Source organism: Daktulosphaira vitifoliae, unplaced genomic scaffold, assembly GCF_025091365.1.
Source record: "Daktulosphaira vitifoliae isolate Bord-2020 unplaced genomic scaffold, ASM2509136v1 Scaffold_5, whole genome shotgun sequence".
Classification (NCBI taxonomy): domain Eukaryota; kingdom Metazoa; phylum Arthropoda; class Insecta; order Hemiptera; family Phylloxeridae; genus Daktulosphaira; species Daktulosphaira vitifoliae.
In genome coordinates, this window is record NW_026099576.1 from 22710136 (window position 1) to 22729324 (window position 19189).

Sequence of the window (19189 nt, forward strand, 5' to 3'; positions counted from 1 at the left end):
GAAATGTTGGGGGTAATTGACCGTCCTATAACATCAGTTTCAACCCATAAAGAAATATTTGACATAAAATTCACCGCATCAAGAAACTGAATTAATATAGTTCGGTAGAAAGAGCGCACAAAAGACTTAGACTTGTAGGTCTGAGTACATGAGCAGTTCTTGCCCACCTCTATAACAATTAAAAGTACAACTAAAAACATAACACTATAAATATAACAACCAGCAATACAAAAATCATATTTTTCTATATCTTTATATAGACAAATTTAATTGACGACAAAAATCAATAAAATATTTTATGATTTTAGACATTTTCAAGGTGATTATAGATAAACGATTATTTGTTCATCAAATGAATATATGACGATACAATAGTTAAAAGTAAATCAATTTATTAATTTTGAGTTTTCTGAAGAAATAACTTAATATTATATTTAGATAATTTAATAGAAGAGGTCCTACTTTATACACGAGAAATTAAACATAAAACATGTATTTTGATTACTTAAAATACTACATTTCACTTTGATTAACAACATTTGATTATTCCCATTTCCAAAAATAATTTTGATGTATTTTATAAAAACCCATATCTATGTAATCAGTTTTAATAAAATAATCACAAAAGTAATTTAAATATTTTGAAACTTGTTCATAGTTGGAGACATAAGTATCACATGATAATGTTTCCTTTACACTAGATGAATTATTACGAAATATATCTTTCAGATAATCCTTAGTCGCAATTAGGCCTTTTGAATAACAGTGATTTTTTTTTGGAGTTTTAAAATCCTGTAGCACTTTTCTAAAGTCATGTCTTGCTTTTTGAAAACTTTTAACGTAATCATCAGCTAATGTATCAATAAGTACTCCAGATTTGTTTACAAATATATCTCGTACTACATTATTAGCTTTAAGATCAATTACGTATTTATATATCAAACTATGAGTTGATATTAAATTAGAATATGATGAAATGGTTGGCCAAATTGCTGATAGTTCCAATTTTTCTAAAATTGTCAGCATGAAATAAAACATTTTCACTGTATCATTAATAACGCTAAAAAGACATGTTACACAATTCACATAGCTAATTTGGTTTAGATTAAATTTTTTAATTTCACACATTTCTTTTAAGACAGATAATGTTGAATTGTAAAATAGAAGCACTTCCAAAAATCTGCATCTCACCATTAGTGCGAAGTAATTTTTTTTTAGATGAAAATTATGATCTGTAACGGGGTCTCTGAAAACACGTTCAGCACTTATTTTCAAATCGTTATATTCTATTTCTATGTGCTTAAATGAACTCCAACAACCTTCTCTAAGTAGAGTATTGAGTGACGTGATACCAACTTCTTGATTAATAGTTTGGTCTATAGGAGGTGTAATTCTGTACACAAATCAGAGTGAATTAGTTAAATTATTATTTATTAGAAAATATTATTTATATTATATTATGTTATGTTTATATACAGTGTAATTCATTAAGGCTACTACCATGTAGAATGGCAATAAAATTCAAAATAAAAAATTCATACTCCAAAAAGTATTTTAAGAAAATATTTCTTAAAATGTATAACTAATGATAAAAGTGATTTTTATACAATTCTTCATTTTCTTCTTCTTCCTCACCGTAATCCCGACTACTTGGGTTCGGCCACCCTTATCCCAAACTTCCACTTGACACGATCTCCCACATCACCTACGCTCACATCAGCTGTCCTCATATCGCATTCAATAGCATCCTTAAATCTCTTTTTTTGGTCTTCCTCTACCTCTTCTTCTTTTAACATTCATTTCTATAACTGTTCTTTCGGCTTCCGATTCTTCTCTTCTCATAACATGACCAAACCATCTAAGTCTATTTCCTCTCATATTATCCACGATAATATGCAACACGCTACACATATACCTACATCTATATATGCAACACAGCACCTCTCCTTGCATTTCTCTAGTAATTTCATCTATCACTATAGAGAATAAGTAAGAGCTTAAAGCAGAACCTTGTTGCACTCCTTACTCATACTAGAGAAGTTTAGCTCTATTAGTTGTTTCACAACTAGGCATAAATCCAAACTGGTTTTTAGATACCGATCTCTCATTTTTTATTCTCTTATCTATTACCATTATCAAATTTTGATTTTTATACAATTAGCTATCAATTAATTTACTACTATATTCACCGAAACAAACTTATTTTAGCTTTAAAATAAATATTTTTTTTAATTTATGATAATTTTGAATCAACCGATTATCTTAGGAATATATGTTTCATATAAAAGTTATTTGTCATTAAATTATCTAAAAATTGTATTACATATATTAGTTTATATATAAATCATAATGATCAAAACGATCAATATGACAATAAAAATATATAAACTATACGGTACACAGTAGGGACATTATAGTAGTGCAATGTTGTTTCATGTATAGATGACATCTATAGTTAGTGTTTAATTTTAAGAAATTGGTGGATTATTCCAAAAGTAACAACAACTTCTATTTCCTAATTATATTTTAATTTTTAGTGTTTTAATCTATTAATATAATAATAATTTATGAAATTTTCTTGAATTTACCACTTTTTATACAAAGTCATACTTTTTTCTTTAACTTTGATACCTGTTTTTAAACGAACATAAGTTGTTAGGACAAATTTTTTTTTTCAAATTAAAATATATTACATAAGCTTTATTATGTATTGTACTTTTTTCAAAAAGCTATGGAATTCTTTAAAAAAAAAAAATTTTTAATAATATTGGAAATATCCGTTTTAGAATTGTAATTTTTTTTGAGAATTTTCTTTATTTACACAAAACAAGTGTTTTTTATTTTTATTTTAAAGGGTAATCTCTTCGACTAGATACTATTTGTAATCTATTGACGTATCGTTGATAGAAAGCGGTTCGGCGGGAGCTGAGAATATGTAGTAACAGACATAGAAAAAAAAAACACTTCACTGTAAAGATAATATTTTTTCAGCTATACACATTAATTCTTTATCTTCAATTCCCGAGATTGTCTATTATTATCTTATCTATTCTATGGAGATACTTTGAATGACTTGAATTAAATAGCTGCATTAGTCTGAATCATATATACATTTTCAAGTTGATGACGCTAACGTTAGTAACGCATTGTTAGTTTTATTTCATTTTTACTCTACTTTCACATCGACTTGAAGCGACTTCAATATAATATCATTTAAAGTCTCGATATTTTTTACCGTTAGTATATTCTTTATTTGTTTCCTATAGGGGATACAAATAAAGAATAGGTTGATAGCAATTTCAAAAAATAATGCTATAAAAATATTATTTTTAATAAAATACTCTCCAAGGTTTTTCATCTAGTATAATTATTTTTTTTAATGTCCACTTAAATTTATTTTAAAAGTTGACACCATACTCGATTTACTTTTATTTGAGATGTTTGATTTAAACAATGATGACCAACTTATTTTTGAATTTATACTAACAAATGTATGTAATATAAGTTTGTAACACAATATATAATTTTCAGATTGTTGTGGACTGTATGTCTTTTTTCTGGTTGAACAGAATTTTGGTTTTTAGTTATATTTAAATTTTAAGTAACACTTTGAACTTATTAACTTTTATTCGTTTAAATTACAACTCTATGCTAAGAAGGCACGTCGCCGACTGACTTACTTAAAAGTGGTGGTCAACGACCGTCCACGTACATGTTGATAACGATAGTAGTTACATAGGACTTAACATAGCGGGCGCCTTAAAACACTGTTTTAAATTAAAGATTATTAAACAAATCAAATAAACAAAAAAAAAAAACAAAATATTACAAAATATTACAAAATACTATAAATAAACCAAAGGAATAAAACTTATCAAATAGATTTAACAATTAATATTCGACAATAACCATCGAAAAAACACACAATTGGACTCTCATAATTTATCTATACAAAATAAATATAAATAAATTAACAAATAAATAATCAAAAAATGTTTAATTTTAACAGTATGAATCATTGAAGCAATTTAACTCATTGTTTGATTGCCCTCAAAAGGTAACGGACATAATTGTCGTACAGCTCTATTAGTTTCACCGTTTGTAGTCTTAATTGTCGCAGAACGTATAACACCATCTTTACCATGCTGTACCGCTAGTACGCGACCCAACTTCCAATTCAATGACGCTACATTTTCATCGCGTAACAAAACTATAGTGCCAACGTTAATATTAGGACCCTTGGCAGTGGACCACTTCACCCTTTCCTGTAATTGAGCTAAATATTCGTGTCTCCATCTCTTCCACAACATTTGGGAAAAATGTCGCACACGACGCCATCGATCTAACCGATTGGTTTGAATACCGGTTTCGTCCGCTTCTGGCACGGACATAAGCGACTCTCCAATTAAAAAATGTGCTGGCGTGAGGAATAAAGGATCAGATAGATCCGGGGAAAGAGTAGTTAATGGTCGAGAATTTAAGCAAGCTTCTGCCCTTATTAAAATAGTATTTAATTCCTCGTATGTTAAAAATGCCTCCCCTAACACCTTAAAAATTAAAGTTTTCATTGACTTCACAGCGGACTCCCACAAACCCCCAAAATGAGGCGAGCGCGCAGGAATAAATCGCCATTCCACGCCTTTTTCCGCAACATGCTTAATCAGCTGATTTTTGTGCTCTTCAGATTGAAATAAATCGTAAACTTCTTTTAAATATTTATTAGCTCCTACGAAATTTGTAGCATTATCGCTGTATAAGATTTTTGCAATCCCGCGTCTATTAAAAAATCTATCTAATGCATTTAAAAAAGACTTTGTACTTAAGTCAGATACTAATTCAATATGAACTGCTTTTGTTGAAAAACAAATAAATATACAAGCGTAACATTTTAATATACATGCCCTTTTTCTAAGACTCTCCTTTATCATCAGCGGACCGGCAAAATCACAACCACTTATTAAAAAGGTTCTTCCCTGCTCAAAACGACTACTAGGTAGATCGCCCATAATGGGTTGTACTACAACCGGTCTATATCGGAAACATTTAATACAATGATACAATACGCCTTTTGCTGTCCTACGTGCGTTTAATGGCCAATAATTTAATCTAATAGTAGATAACATTGCCTGCGGGCCACCGTGCATTAAACGTTCATGTTCGCGTAGAAATAATAAACGCGTGTATTTACACTTATCACCAGGTAACACTATAGGATGACGTTGACATTCATCAATAGACAATGCATTTTTCAGTCTACCACCAACTCTAATTAAATGTTTATCGTCTAAAAACGGTCTTAATCGTAACAATTTACTTTTCTTTGACACCTCTTTACCGTTTATCAAACAACTAATTTCTTTGGCAAAATAATTATTTTGCACAATACGTATTAAATTAATATTTGCCCTATTTAATTCATCTGCATTTATAACACTTGTTTTAAACAATTTTTTATGTACTTTAATATCTACAAATCTTAAACAATAAGCCATAATACGTAAAATTTTATTTAAAGATGAAAATTTGTCTAACAAATTAGTTTCTTCTATTACATTACCAATAAATTTAGTTGTACTTTTTCTTTCCAACATATTGCTTGAAATTTCTAATACTGCATTATTTTGACTTGGCCATTCCGTTTTATCCTTACTCAACCAAGACGGCCCTTGCCACCATAACTGCATCTCATTCATCAACTTCGTTTCACACCCTCTAGAAAGCAAGTCGGCTGGATTATCCTGAGACCGTACATGAGCCCATTCTGATGGACAAGATAAATTCTAAATTTCACCAACTCGGTGAGCAACGAATGTCTTCCAATTTGTGGATGGAGAAGATATCCACGCCAAAACTATATTTGAGTCCGTCCAAAAGTACTTTTTTATAATATTTAATTTTAACTTTTCCATAACATTATAAGATAACCGTGCGAGTAATAACGCTGCGCATAGTTCTAATCTGGGTATAGAAATTACTTTTAATGGAGCTACTTTTGATTTCCCACAAATAAGCCTTAAACTATGTTTACCATCTATCGTTTCTGATGCGTCCGAAAAACCGTGTATTTCTATCGACGAAATATCTTTTTCACACGTTATTTTTCGCGGCACTTTTAAATTATTCAAAGTTAACAAGCTCTTGCGATAATTTAACCAGTCTTCACTTATATTATCAGTTAATACTTCATCCCATGCTAATTTTATGTTCCATAAACTTTGAATGAAGAGTTTGGCTCTTATTATTACAGGTCCTAAAAGACCAAGCGGATCATAAATACTGGCTACCTCAGATAATATTTTCCTTTTAGTTAAATCACTTTCCGGGTAAATGTTTAAATTTATTTTAAATATAAACATATCATTAGCGGGGTCCCACGTTAGACCAAGTATTTTTGTTATCGTTGATTCAAATGCACGTTCGTTATTTTTATTTTCAACCGTGTCGTCTACAACTGTGTTTTTATTAGATAACCACTTACACAGCGACATACCGGCTCGTTGAAATATACAGATAAGATCGTCGCGTAACTGAACAGCTGATTCGATAGTGTCTGTGCCTCCTAAATAGTCGTCCATGTAAAAATTATTTTTTATTTCAGAACAAGCTGATGGATAATAATTTTCTTCCTGACTAGCTAAAGTACGTAAACAAGCAGTTGCTAAAAACGACGAAGGACTCATACCATATGTGACTGTTGTTAATTTATAAGTTCTTATAGGCATTGTTGGATTTTCTCTCCACAATATTCTCTGGTAATCACAATGTTCAGGAGCTAAATTAATTTGTCGATACATTTTTTTTATATCTGCAGTTAAAGCAACTCTATGTTTTCTAAAACGTATTAAAATAAAAATCATATCGTCTTGTAAGACGGGACCTTTTAATAGTACGTCATTCAGTGACTTACCAGATGACGTTTTACACGACGCATCGAATACCACACGAAGTCGTGTTGTTGTGCTATTATAATTATATACAGCGTGGTGCGGTAAGTAACATATATGTTCCCCAACTATGGGTTTCTTTTCACTAATTTTCTGCATATGACCCAATATTTCGTATTCTTTCATAAATTTACTATATTCCTCTTTTAACTTTTCGTCTTTTTGCAACTTTCTTTCCATATTTAAAAATCTCTTTTTTGCTATCTCGTATGATTCGCCTAATTTATAATTTTCCCCTTCTTTAAAAGGTAAATAAACCATAAATCTACCGACATCGTCTCGCTTAACCGTATTTTCGAAAAACTCTTTACATTTTTTATCTTCTAACGTTAGAGGCGCGGCTGTTCCTACTTCTTCCAAACACCAAAATTTAGATAACATATTTTCTAATTGATTTTCGTGATCAATCACTGCCGAATAACTAATAGAATGATACGCTTGACTACAGCCCGGATTTACCACTCCTGCAATTACCCAACCAAACTGCGTTTGTTGAAATATTGGTCCGTCCTCGTACGGTTTAATTTTACCCGCGCATAAAACATCAAAAAAGTGACCTGCTCCGAGTAATAAGTCTATTTTTTGCGGTACTGTGAAAGACGGATCCGCTAATTGAATACCTTCCGGAATAAAACATTTACTTTTTATATTATTCGACGGAATAAATCCTGTTATCTTAGGAACAACTAAACATTGTACTTCTATTTTGAATAAACTAATGCGCGATGTAATTACTACTGTAACCGATGAAGTAATATTTTTTTTAGTACCTCCTATGCCAATGATACTGTGGTGTACTCGCGATTTACGCAACCTTAATGATTGTACCATATACTCGCTTATAAAGTTACACTGTGAACCAGAATCCAGCAAAATTCTACATTTTTCTTTTCCACCTTTAACATTACCTGCATAAGCTTCTACTGTTGACAACAACACTTGTTCGTGTAATTGAGCAGCTGCAATAGCGCTCGTTGATACGTTATCTGAGACTACTGAATTATCGTTTGTAGTATTATTATCTACTTTTATTTCCTGATTTAGAGTTATATTTAAATGCAACAATACATTGTGTGGTTTTGAACACTTTAAACAATAACGCGCTGTACATCTTTCACTATGCCGTCTCAAACAAATTTTACATAGTTTGAGTGCCACTGCCTTTTTAATTCTATCCGCAATTGATAATGAAATAAACTGTGGACAGCGGTATATTGTATGTGGCAACTCACAAACATAACATTTTAATCCTTGTGTAGTTGTTACCGCAGCTGATCTATACTTATTTTGTTTGATAAACATATTTTGGTTACCAAGTTGTTGGTTACCTCGCGAATAAATATTTTTTGACGCTTCTACCGCTTCTAATACTTTTACTCTATTTTCCAAAAATGTAATAAATTCGGATACACGTGCTATTCTATCTTGGGGTGATTCTGCTTCCCATCTACTTAGCGTATTTCTATCAAGCTTAGTACAAATTAAATGCATTAACATCGGCCCCCATTCTTCAGGTTTTTCTTCTAACATTTTTAATGCACTAATACGACAGACTAAAGAATCCAAAAATTCTCTTATTTTAACAGCAGACTCTTGATGCACCATTCCTAGCTCAAAAATAGCTTTCACATGGGTTTGAATTATTAACTTATTATTGTCATATCTCTCTTTTAACATTATCCACGCGATTTCATAATTATTCGCTGTTGTTTCTAAACTTTTAATAATATTTGCTGCCTCTCCTGATAAAGATGAGCGTAAATAGCAAAATTTCTGAATATCTGATAGATCCGCATTAACATGTATAAGTTTAGAAAATAAATCATAAAAAGGTTTCCATTCACTGTATTCGCCAGTAAATACTGGAATACTTATGAGAGCTAAATTAACGTGAGAAATAAATTTATTTGTTTGACCACAAGAACTTTGCTGACAGCTATATTGATTTTCTTTGATTTCTCTATTTTCAGCCTTTGACGAACTTACTCTACCAATTAATTTATTTGCTTTGGCTAATGTTCTAAAAAATAATTCTTCACATTCCTCTCTATATATATCTTGCTCCTCCATATTTATCTCTTCTTCGAGCTCTATAGCTCCTTGAATTACTTCGAACTCTGACCAAACAGCCTCTATTTTTTCTATCCGAAATGGTATTTGCTCTATTGAGACTTTTCCGCTACTCAAATATTTTTCGAATTTTATTAAAGACGTTTTTAATTGTCCTCTGCGCTGCGCAAGATTAATGCTCGTTTCCCCCATGTCGAAGGTAAGTGAGAACGCGATGTGAAGTTTAATACTACTAACAGCTGATATTCAGCAATGTAACTCCTACTCTGTTACTACTATTTACTATAGTATCCTATCCCCACATACGAGATGTTATAATAACCTTTTAAACCCACCTATATATATATATATACTTTCCGCGTAGAGTATACGCGCCGATTTATAACTATTCCCACCTGATAAACATAACTATCAACCGGGTAAATACCAACATAAAAAAACGACCTTACAATACTATTTAAAACCTTACAATATATTCTTTTATTTCTTTTAGGAAATTTTGGAATAAATTTATTAATAAAAGGAATATATTTTAATTTTTCTACCTTTCGACTGGCCTTTTGAATTTTATCCACTTTCTTGAAAGGGTAAACTTTTGGTAATCCAAATGACACGTTGCACTATATTACGTATTTATTATTTTCGCACTTAAAATTTAAATTTTTCGTTAATTATTAACCAAAAATCCGTGGCCGGAGGACCATGTTGTGGACTGTATGTCTTTTTTCTGGTTGAACAGATTTTTGGGGTTTTATTATATTTAAATTTTAAGTAACACTTTGAACTTTAATATATCAACTTTTATTCGTTTAAATTACAACTCTACGCTAAGAAGGCACGTCGCCGACTGACTTAATTAAAAGTGGTGGTCAACGACCGTCCACGTACATGTTGATAACGATAGTTACATAGGACTTAACACAGATAATTGACTAATTAACTGTATAAAAAGGAATAGTTTCCATGAAATAATTAAATGAATAAATGCCTAAAAATAGATTGAAATAATATTCTAGAAATTTATTGTTTTTACTTTTATCATTAATAAAATTCAACACATTTTGTGGAGCTGTCGAGCTGCATAAAATGATATAAACCAATATATTTTGTACATCCCATAAATAAATATTTCTAATATTTCGTGAATATTTTTTATTTAATTTGAATTTTTAGAACGACAGAAAAACATTTAAAACAATAAATAATCTACATCATGCTGCTTGTCACACAATATAATACCGACTTTTCGTAATTTAGAAAAATTCATTTTATTTAATTGTAACTCGATCACAGTAGATCTCGTACATCGTATTGAATCATATCAATATGTTATCAGAAACAATAGCGCTTACTCACCAACACCTATTTATTATATAAATTAAAATAACTATATCCCTCATTTAACATTTTTATCTGAACTACTATACCACCCACCTTTGGAAATTCTAATTTTCACACTATAAAACTATTTTAGTTAACTTTAAAACTTTTTATTTGTATAATGTATTATTAAATATCTATCAATATATTAAAACCGAAATTCACTTAGAAAATAAATTAGTTGTAATTATGTTTTTAAATAATTATTCAATAAAAAAGTAATAAAATAAAACACAAAATCTATTTTATATTTTTTGATGTAATATAAATAAAAAGTTTTATTACACTTAATATGAATATGTTTTTCATACAAACTTAGTACGTAAAGTTTTTGTATGAACATGTTAACAATATATTCAATATTTATTTATTAGCAACATTTTTATCAATACTCAAAATCACAATTTAGTACATAAATTACTTCTTGCAATCAATTTAAGAATAATATTTATAATAGAAAAATCTGTTTCTATTTTGTTGTGTTGCTATTTGATATTACAAGATCAAATTATACATACAATCAATTTTGATTGAAAAAGTAAAAAATCTTTATATTATATATAATTTATACACATATTCAGTGATAGCTCAAGGATTGGACGACGGAAAATCGCACCCACTATTAAAATTAATTAAAAGAAGAAAATTAATTGTATATTCTTAATTTTATATTTTTATTGAAAATAAAATTTTTTAAATAGTAAGATAGTTATAATACATTTGTCATGTGCGAGCATTAAAGGTGTTTTCCTCAGTATTGTGAGTACGCATAAACATACGAGAAGTGTTTAAACAACCGGCTGCGTCATCCATACGGTAAAATATTATTATATATTACTATATTGGGATATTTATTATTAGAATTAACTGTATGTACGATCATAGTTATCAGTTGCTATAATTGTATAATTGCAATTATTATTATTTTCTTATCGATTTTCTACTGCGACCTTTAGAATAATAATATGTGTATTATGATTTATTTTATTATATTTAATTTGACAATTTTTTATACCTAAGACTAATGGTATTATATTTTAAATCTCATCCCCAACACCAGCACCCACTAACCACCACTGTACATATTTTAAAATATATTTAATAAAATTACTTTTATTTTATAACTAAAATAGAAAATACTCATAAATATAGAACTCAATAAATAAGTTATACTTACTTATCAATTGTTGGATTTATCAATTGAATAAATCCAAGATCCTCGTAATTTTTCTTTAGGGTTTCAGTGTAAAACGAATTGACCTTTTGATACATGAATGAAATAAATTCCTGTGAATCTATCGTTTGTGATGAATATTCTATTTCACATATCATTTTGCAATCATCATTCTCATAAATATTTTGAATAAATTTATATTTCTCAAAAAAATTATTTGCAATTTTAAATACATTATCAATGAAATTTCTAACATCAAGAAATATTTGATGATAATCATAATATTTCTCGTCTTGTACATTTTTAAAAAAATTGTGGTTTTTTATCTGATAAATGTCGTCATCTGTGGTATACAGATAACTTTGTAACTCATCAACTTTTAGATTTTTCAAGTTTAAGTCTATATATCTTATGAATGTAATAGCATTATATAAATTCTCAAACATTTTCAATGAATCTTTTACTGATTTTTCGAGTACTTTAGTACAATTAAAAAAATTGTCTAATAATTCGGTGTCCAAAAAGTGTTTACATTTATCAACAATAACGTTTAACAATTTAACGAATATTAGAAGTACTTCGTTATAATTGTAGTTTAAAATATGAACAATATTATAGAAAGTAATAAGCAAATTACTTCTGTCCAATTGTCGTCCTATTAAATCTGGAACATTTATATTTCCCATCGGATCAATGTTTAAGTATAAGTTTTCCATAGACTTCCATCCATTTTGAGTACACATATGATCTACAACTTCATTTAAATAATTTAAGTATTGAAATTGCTTGAATTTTGAAGAATTATTGTATTGAATTAAGGATAATGTTAAGATAATAAGTCCAAGATTCATATCATATAATGTAAAAACACAAAGCTACAATGCATAAATAAAATTAGAATTGCCAATTTTTTTCATTATTTATCGTAATGTGTATATCTATAAATACCGCGTTCGTGTTTAGATGTGTGCTAACAAAATATAAATTTATTATGTTTATGAAAAATCTTTGTTTATTTTTAATTATAATATTTTAGCTTTTTTGCGAAGCTGAGAAGGTATTAGTTTTACTATGATGTGTATTTTATTGTGTCTGTTACCAGTTTTTCACAGCTATCACCGAACTGACTTCTTTCAAAAATACGTCAAAAGATCACAAATCGTATTTAGTCGAGGACATTACCCTCAAAAATTGAAAAAATTTCTCTCGTTTCACGTAAATAGGGGATATCTCCAAAAAAATTACAAATTTAAAAATTGCTAATTTTTGACATTTTTTTAATTTTTTCAATATAATTTTTTTTTATAGATGCATGTTGTTTGTACCTATCATTTGATACATTTTTTTTATAAATATGACTTTTATAAGACTGCCATAATTTTAGCTTCGATGCGAACCTGAGAAGGTATTAATTTTACTATGATGTGTTTTTTTTAGCTTCGATGCAAATTAATTTTACCATGATGTGTTAATTTTTTTAATTTTTTTTTTTTTTTTGTGTCTGTCACTACTTTTTCTTAGCTCTCACTAGACTTATTTCTTTCAAAAAATCGTCAAAAGATCACAAATTGTATCTAGTTGAAGACATNCTTTTTCTCAGCTCTCACTGGACCGATTTCTTTTAACAATACGTCAAAAGATCACAAATTGTATCTAGTTGAAGACATTACCCTTAAAAATTTAAAAATTTTCCCTCGTTCCCCGCAAATGGGGGAAATATCCAAAAAAATTACAAATTTAAAAATCGATAAATTTTGTCATTTTTTTCACTTTTTTTTCTTAAAACTTCCATAACTTTTTCAAAAAACAACAAATCAACATAATTTTTTTCTAAACTAAAACCTTAGATATTTCCCTTTCATTTGATATCATTTTTTTGAAAATGTAACACTTAACCTGCTCATGGGGGGGATTTAAAATTGCAAATTTTTTACAAAAAGTAACTTTTTCAACTTAATTTTTGAAAATGTTCCGGAAATACTGCGTCCTTTAAACATATATCAAATTAAAGCTTATTTTATGTACTATAAAATTAAAAAAAAAAATTTGTCCCGACACTTAATCTTCTGCATGTAAACGATTGCCGCAGTCAAAAAATCACTATTTTTGTGTTAAAATTTTCGATTTTCGATTTTAAATTTTCAACTTAAAAATGCTATAACTTTTTGAAAAAATATATATCAGCACAATTTTTTTTTTCTAAATACATTATAAGTACATCTTTTATTTGACATACTTTTTATTAAAATTGGACAAATTCCCCTTATATAGGGGTCGTTCAAAACTTGAAATATTGTAAAAAACATAGATCTTTTTCAACTAAACTTTTGAAATTGTTCCGGGAATACTGCATCCTTTAAACATATATCAAATCAATGATTATGTTATATACTATTTAATGAAAAAAAAAAATTTGTCCCGACATCTTATCTTCTATGTGCAAATGGCTGTCGAAAATTAAAAAAAAATGTAATGTTTGCGATAAAAATCATCTTTTATCGGGATGATTTTTGTACTTAAAACTGCCATAACTTTTTCAAAAATGAACAAATAAAAATAATATTTTTTTGTATTGAAACCTTAGATATTTTCCTTTTATTTGATATAATTTTTTTGAAAATCTATCACTTAACCTGCTCATTGGGGGGGATTTAAAATGGCAACTTTTTTACAAAAATTAATTTTTTCAACTTAATTTTTGAAAATGTTCCGGAAAGACTGCGTCCTTTAAACATATATCAAATTAAAGCTTATTTTATGTACTATAAAATGAAAAAAAAAAATTTGTCCCGACACTTTTTTTTCTACATTTAAACGGCTGCCGTAGTTAAAAAAACACTATTTTTGTGTTAAAATTTTCGATTTTCGATTTTAAATTTTCAACTTAAAAATGCTATAACTTTTTGAAAAATGTATATATCAGCACAAATTTTTTTTTTCTAAATACATTATAAGTACATCTTTCATTTGACATACTTTTTATTAAAATTGGACAATTTCCCCTTATATAGGGGGCGTTCAAAACTTAAAATATTGTAAAAAACATAGATCTTTTTCAACTGAACTTTTGAAAATGTTCCGGAAATACTGCGTCCTTTAAACATATATCAAATTAAAGCTTATTTTATGTACTATAAAATAAAAAAAAAAATTTGTTCCGACGACCTATCTTCTATGCACAAATGGCTACCGTATTCAAAAATATGCTATTTTAACAAATTTTTTTTTTAAATTAAACACTATCTACAGATTTGCATCGAAGCGTTTTTTATGATAGTGATTTTAATCACTGTCAGATATCATCTATACTGGATCCAACTATGCCACGACCCCACTGTGACGCCACCCCACTGTGCTGGGTTTTTTTTAAATGATATCAATATAATTTTTATAGATGCATGATGTCTCTACCTATCATTCGATATATTTTTCAACGTAACTTTTGAAAGTGTTCGGACAGGTCTGACAATCTTATTTATATCTTAAATTAAAGGTAATGTAATATAATTTATTATGAAAAAAAAAAATTTGACCTCTGGACTTGTCTTCGTGGTGAAAATAGACATCAAAGTTAATAAAAAAATTACGATTTTTGTAAAATAATTCTTTGTTTATATTTTTTACTTAATAATGCTATAACTTTTTGAAAGATGTGTGGATCAATATAATTCTTTTTTTTATGAATGCATGATGTTTTTAACGATCATTTTGTATATTTTTTTTATTAATCTGACACTTTATCTGTAAACAGGAAGGGATTTAAAATGACAACTTTTTCACAAAAAATTTACTTTTATACTTAACTTTTGAATGTGTTTCGGAAAGTCTGACACATCTATATATATCTTAAATTAAAGATAATGTAATTTACTTTATTATGAAAAAAAAAAAATTCGGACTTTATTTTATCTTTATGGTGAAAATGGCTACCGAATGCTATTTTTGTGTGAAAATTCTCGATTTTATTTTTTACATTTTTAACTTCATAATGCTAAAACTTATTGAAAAGTGTATGGATCAACACAATTTTTTTATGAGAAATAATATTTATATCCCTTTCTTATTCGATATACTTTATCTTAATCAGGATATTAATAAGAAACTAGCTGATCAAGTAGCTTTTGGAATAATCCACCAATTTTTTAAAATTAAACACTATTTACAGATTTGCATCTAAGCGTTTTTTATGATAGTGATTTTAATCACTGTCAGATATCATTATACTTGACCCAACTATGCCACGTCACCACTGTGCCACGACCCCCCCGTGATGGGTTTTTTTTCGATTCATATGTGATCAGAAACTTATTTAATTACTATATAAATAATTTTATGAGGAAAACTCAAAATTTCGTTAAAAATGTTTTATTTATTTTTTATTGTAATAAATTGTTTAAATATACAGTGACAAGCAAAAGTGAACACTAATAAGAAAATTTTGAGAAATAAGGTTATAAAAAAACAACACATGTATAATTATATTAATCAATGAAATAAATGTATTTGTATAACAAAATTAAAGTTTATTAGCTGAAAAAATACAAACAATAAGTAGCGAATTTCTAGAAAATGAATTTTTAAAAGTACTCACTTTTGCACCGGTAATTATTATAAATATATTCTAGCGTTAATATTTTGTCCACAAGCCTTTAGCTTTTATCACTGCTTCCATCCTTCGTGGCATGCTGTTGATCAATGACTCGCAGTAGTCCACATCAATTTTTGTCCATTCTTCTCTAATTCTTTCTCACAAATTGTCGAGTGAAGTCGGTGGACCGTGGTACTCACTGTATAATTTTTTTTTTAAATATGCCCAAAAATTTTCTATTGGGTTCAGGTCGGGACTTTGAGCTGGCCAGTCTATAGTTTTCAATTTTTTATTGGCAAGCCATTGTTTAACGGATTTCGCTGTATGCTTAGGGTCATTATCCTGTTGAAAAATGACTTCATTGTTTGGTATTGGCATTTTTGCGACCACACCTTGCAAATTTCTTGATAGAATATTTTTATACATATATTGATCCATAGTAGAAACAATTTTATGAATGGGTCCGGGTCCATATGCAGTAAAACAGCTCCATAGCATGACAGATCCTCCACCATGCTTGACCGTCTGCTTGATATGGGATGGTTTAAGACTCTTGCCAGTCCTTTTCCAGAACCAGGACCTTCCGTCAGAGCAGTATCTATTAATTTTGGTTTCATCCGACCATATCACCCTCCTCTAGTCTTTTTCTGTCCAGTGTTTATAATCTTTAGCAAACTTTAACCTAGCCTTCATATTTTTTTTGGAAATTGCGGGTTTTCTCTTTTTTTCGGCACACAGAAAATTTTGTTCCTTGAGAATTCTCGAAGCTGTCCACCTGCTTACTTTTTTCCCCGTGTATTGTTGTAATAGATTGGCCGCCATTGAAGATGAAGATGCTTCTCCCATTTGTAAAAAGTGAGCAAGTCTTCGTCTATCTTGTGGGGTAGAACACTTAGGTCTTCCTTTTAGTCGAGGTAAAGCGTTAGGACAACCTATATTTTTTATTTTTTGCACTGTCGTTTGGCTGACGCAACACTGTCGAGCCACTTCTCTGGTTGATTGACCCGATTTTAGTATCGAAACAATTTGTGTTGTTTTTTGAGGAGTAATTTTCATGTTGGTTCCTTTCCTACGAAAGACTGATTAAAATAGAAATAGAATATTCTTTTTGTAATAGAAAGAAATGTAAACAAATCAAGAGTGAAAAACTCTTTTCTCTAGACATCCTAAAAATAGCAAGTCAAAGACACGCACTACGATTTGGGTTTTTACGTTGTATTAATAATAGGTGCAAAAGTGAGTATTTTTAAATAAACAAAATCTCAGGACTTTTATCTTTTTCGTGACTATTTTTTGTGCATAAACTTTTTTTTGAACCCCTAGAATATGGATTCAAAAATTTATTAAATTAAATTTATATTTTTAGTTTTGAAAATGCTAATTTTCCAAAAATTTTGGTAGTTGTGTTCACTTTTGCTCGTCACTGTAAGTCTTACAAAGCATTTCTATGCAACTCTTGGTGTTTAAATAATTATTTATATTGATATACTGCACATAATACCTTATAAGATATATTGTGTACTAGATAAGAGAATAAGAATTGAGACATCGGTATCTAAAAACCAGTTTGGATTTATACCTGGTAAGTCAATAATGGAGCCAGTATTTTGTGTAAGGCAACTAATAGAAAAGCTTAGGGAAAAGAAGAAAAAGCTGTGTATGGTATTTATAGATTTGGAGAAAGCGTATGACAGAGTACCGAGAGAGGTTTTAAAGTGGGCATTAATGAGAAAAGGAGTCCCGAAAAGGTACATTAATATAATAGAAGATATGTAAGATGGTACTTGTACCAGGGTAAAAAGCGTAGGAGGAGTATCAAAAGGTTTTCGGGTAAAAGTAGGAGTGCACTAAGGTTCTGCTTTAAGCCCTTACTTATTCTCTATAGTGATGGATGAAATTACTAGAGGAATACAAGAAGATTTGCCGTGGTGCATGTTGTTTGCTGGCGATATAGTGTTAATAATAGAAAATAGGGAGGAAATTAATCAAAGGCTAGAGGTGTGGAGATCAGCTCTTGAAGAAAAGGGTGATTGGAGAGGTGGAGAGTTTTAAGTATTTAAGGTCAGTTGTGCAAAAGAGCGGTTTTTTTTTATTAGATTGAGATGCTTAAGTCGTATTATGAGGAGAGAAGAATCGGAAGCTGTAAGAGCAATTATAGAAATAAATGTTGAAGGAAGAATAGGTAGAGGAAGACCAAAAAAGAGATGGAGGAAGGCTATTGAATGCAATGTGAGGACAGCTAATGTGAGCGTAAGACTAACTCACTTTTATAATTTATTATTTGTTTATATCAGCACCATTATGGCATTAGTATTAAGTGTCCAAATGCATAAATACAAAATGTAATAATATGTTTAAATTAATTAATTAATTTTGTTTAATTTAATAACATGTGTCCTTCATGACTGTATTTTTAATTTAAACATAATATATTTTTGAGATCCATGAATTACTTTGAGTAACTCAGTGTCCGATTTTAAGGATTTAAACATTTTGTTACAATTTTCATCATAGTTTTTAAAAACCAGCATTACTGAATTCAATATTGAAACATGTAATTGAGATTTTTTGGATGTTCAATATTTATTGCAATGTGAAAGTAGTCTCTCTATCGGTGCCCTTGTACCAGGAAGACTTAATACAAACTAGCATACACCCAGAGAAAAACCTCGATCTATATAATAAATTCATTGTTCAATTTGATAAATATATCATTACTATTGAATCAATGATATATTTATCAATATGATATTTTTTTTTCTTGTCTTGAACAATAATTATTTATAAGAATAGTTATTTTGTTCGTATTAATAAAACATTATCATAAACCCTTGATAAAATTTCTCTTTCAATTTTGATTGAGGTTTTTCTTTGGGTGCACTATTTCTAAGTTTTTTATTGGAATTTCTTAATTTTTCATAAAATTAAAAAAATGTTTAAATCATTTTTATTTATTATGATTGGAAAAACCAACCATAACACTATAATATATATCATTCTGTAACAACTGAAACTAACAAAAAAAAAAAAAAA

At 29.0% G+C, this 19189-nt stretch overlaps 2 protein-coding genes across 2 annotated transcripts; both read right to left on the reverse strand.

Moving 5' to 3' along the window:
* Positions 1-374: 374 nt before the first annotated feature.
* LOC126908661 (uncharacterized) lies at positions 375-12439 on the reverse strand. The gene is made up of 2 exons (XM_050690935.1): positions 11572-12439; positions 375-1393 (listed from the first exon to the last, which is right to left on the reverse strand). Exons 1-2 carry the CDS (start codon positions 12417-12419, stop codon positions 544-546), a joined length of 1698 nt encoding a protein of 565 aa, XP_050546892.1. The 5' UTR covers positions 12420-12439; the 3' UTR covers positions 375-543.
* Positions 12440-16792: 4353 nt separating this feature from the next.
* On the reverse strand, positions 16793-17212 carry LOC126908237 (uncharacterized). The gene has a single exon (XM_050690150.1). The coding sequence runs from the start codon at positions 17210-17212 to the stop codon at positions 16793-16795; it is 420 nt and encodes a 139-aa protein (XP_050546107.1).
* Positions 17213-19189: the final 1977 nt, after the last annotated feature.

What these genes read in the sequence shown, in the direction of transcription:
- LOC126908237 (XM_050690150.1), bottom strand. Translation starts at nt 17,212, where the DNA reads ATGAAAATTACTCCTCAAAAAACAACACAAATTGTTTCGATACTAAAA.
- LOC126908661 (XM_050690935.1), bottom strand. Translation starts at nt 12,419, where the DNA reads ATGAATCTTGGACTTATTATCTTAACATTATCCTTAATTCAATACAAT. An exon ending in ATAAATCCAACAATTGATAA is followed by an intron (nt 1,394 to 11,571) that starts GTAAGTATAACT and finishes ATTTGTGTACAG; the next exon opens with AATTACACCTCCTATAGACC.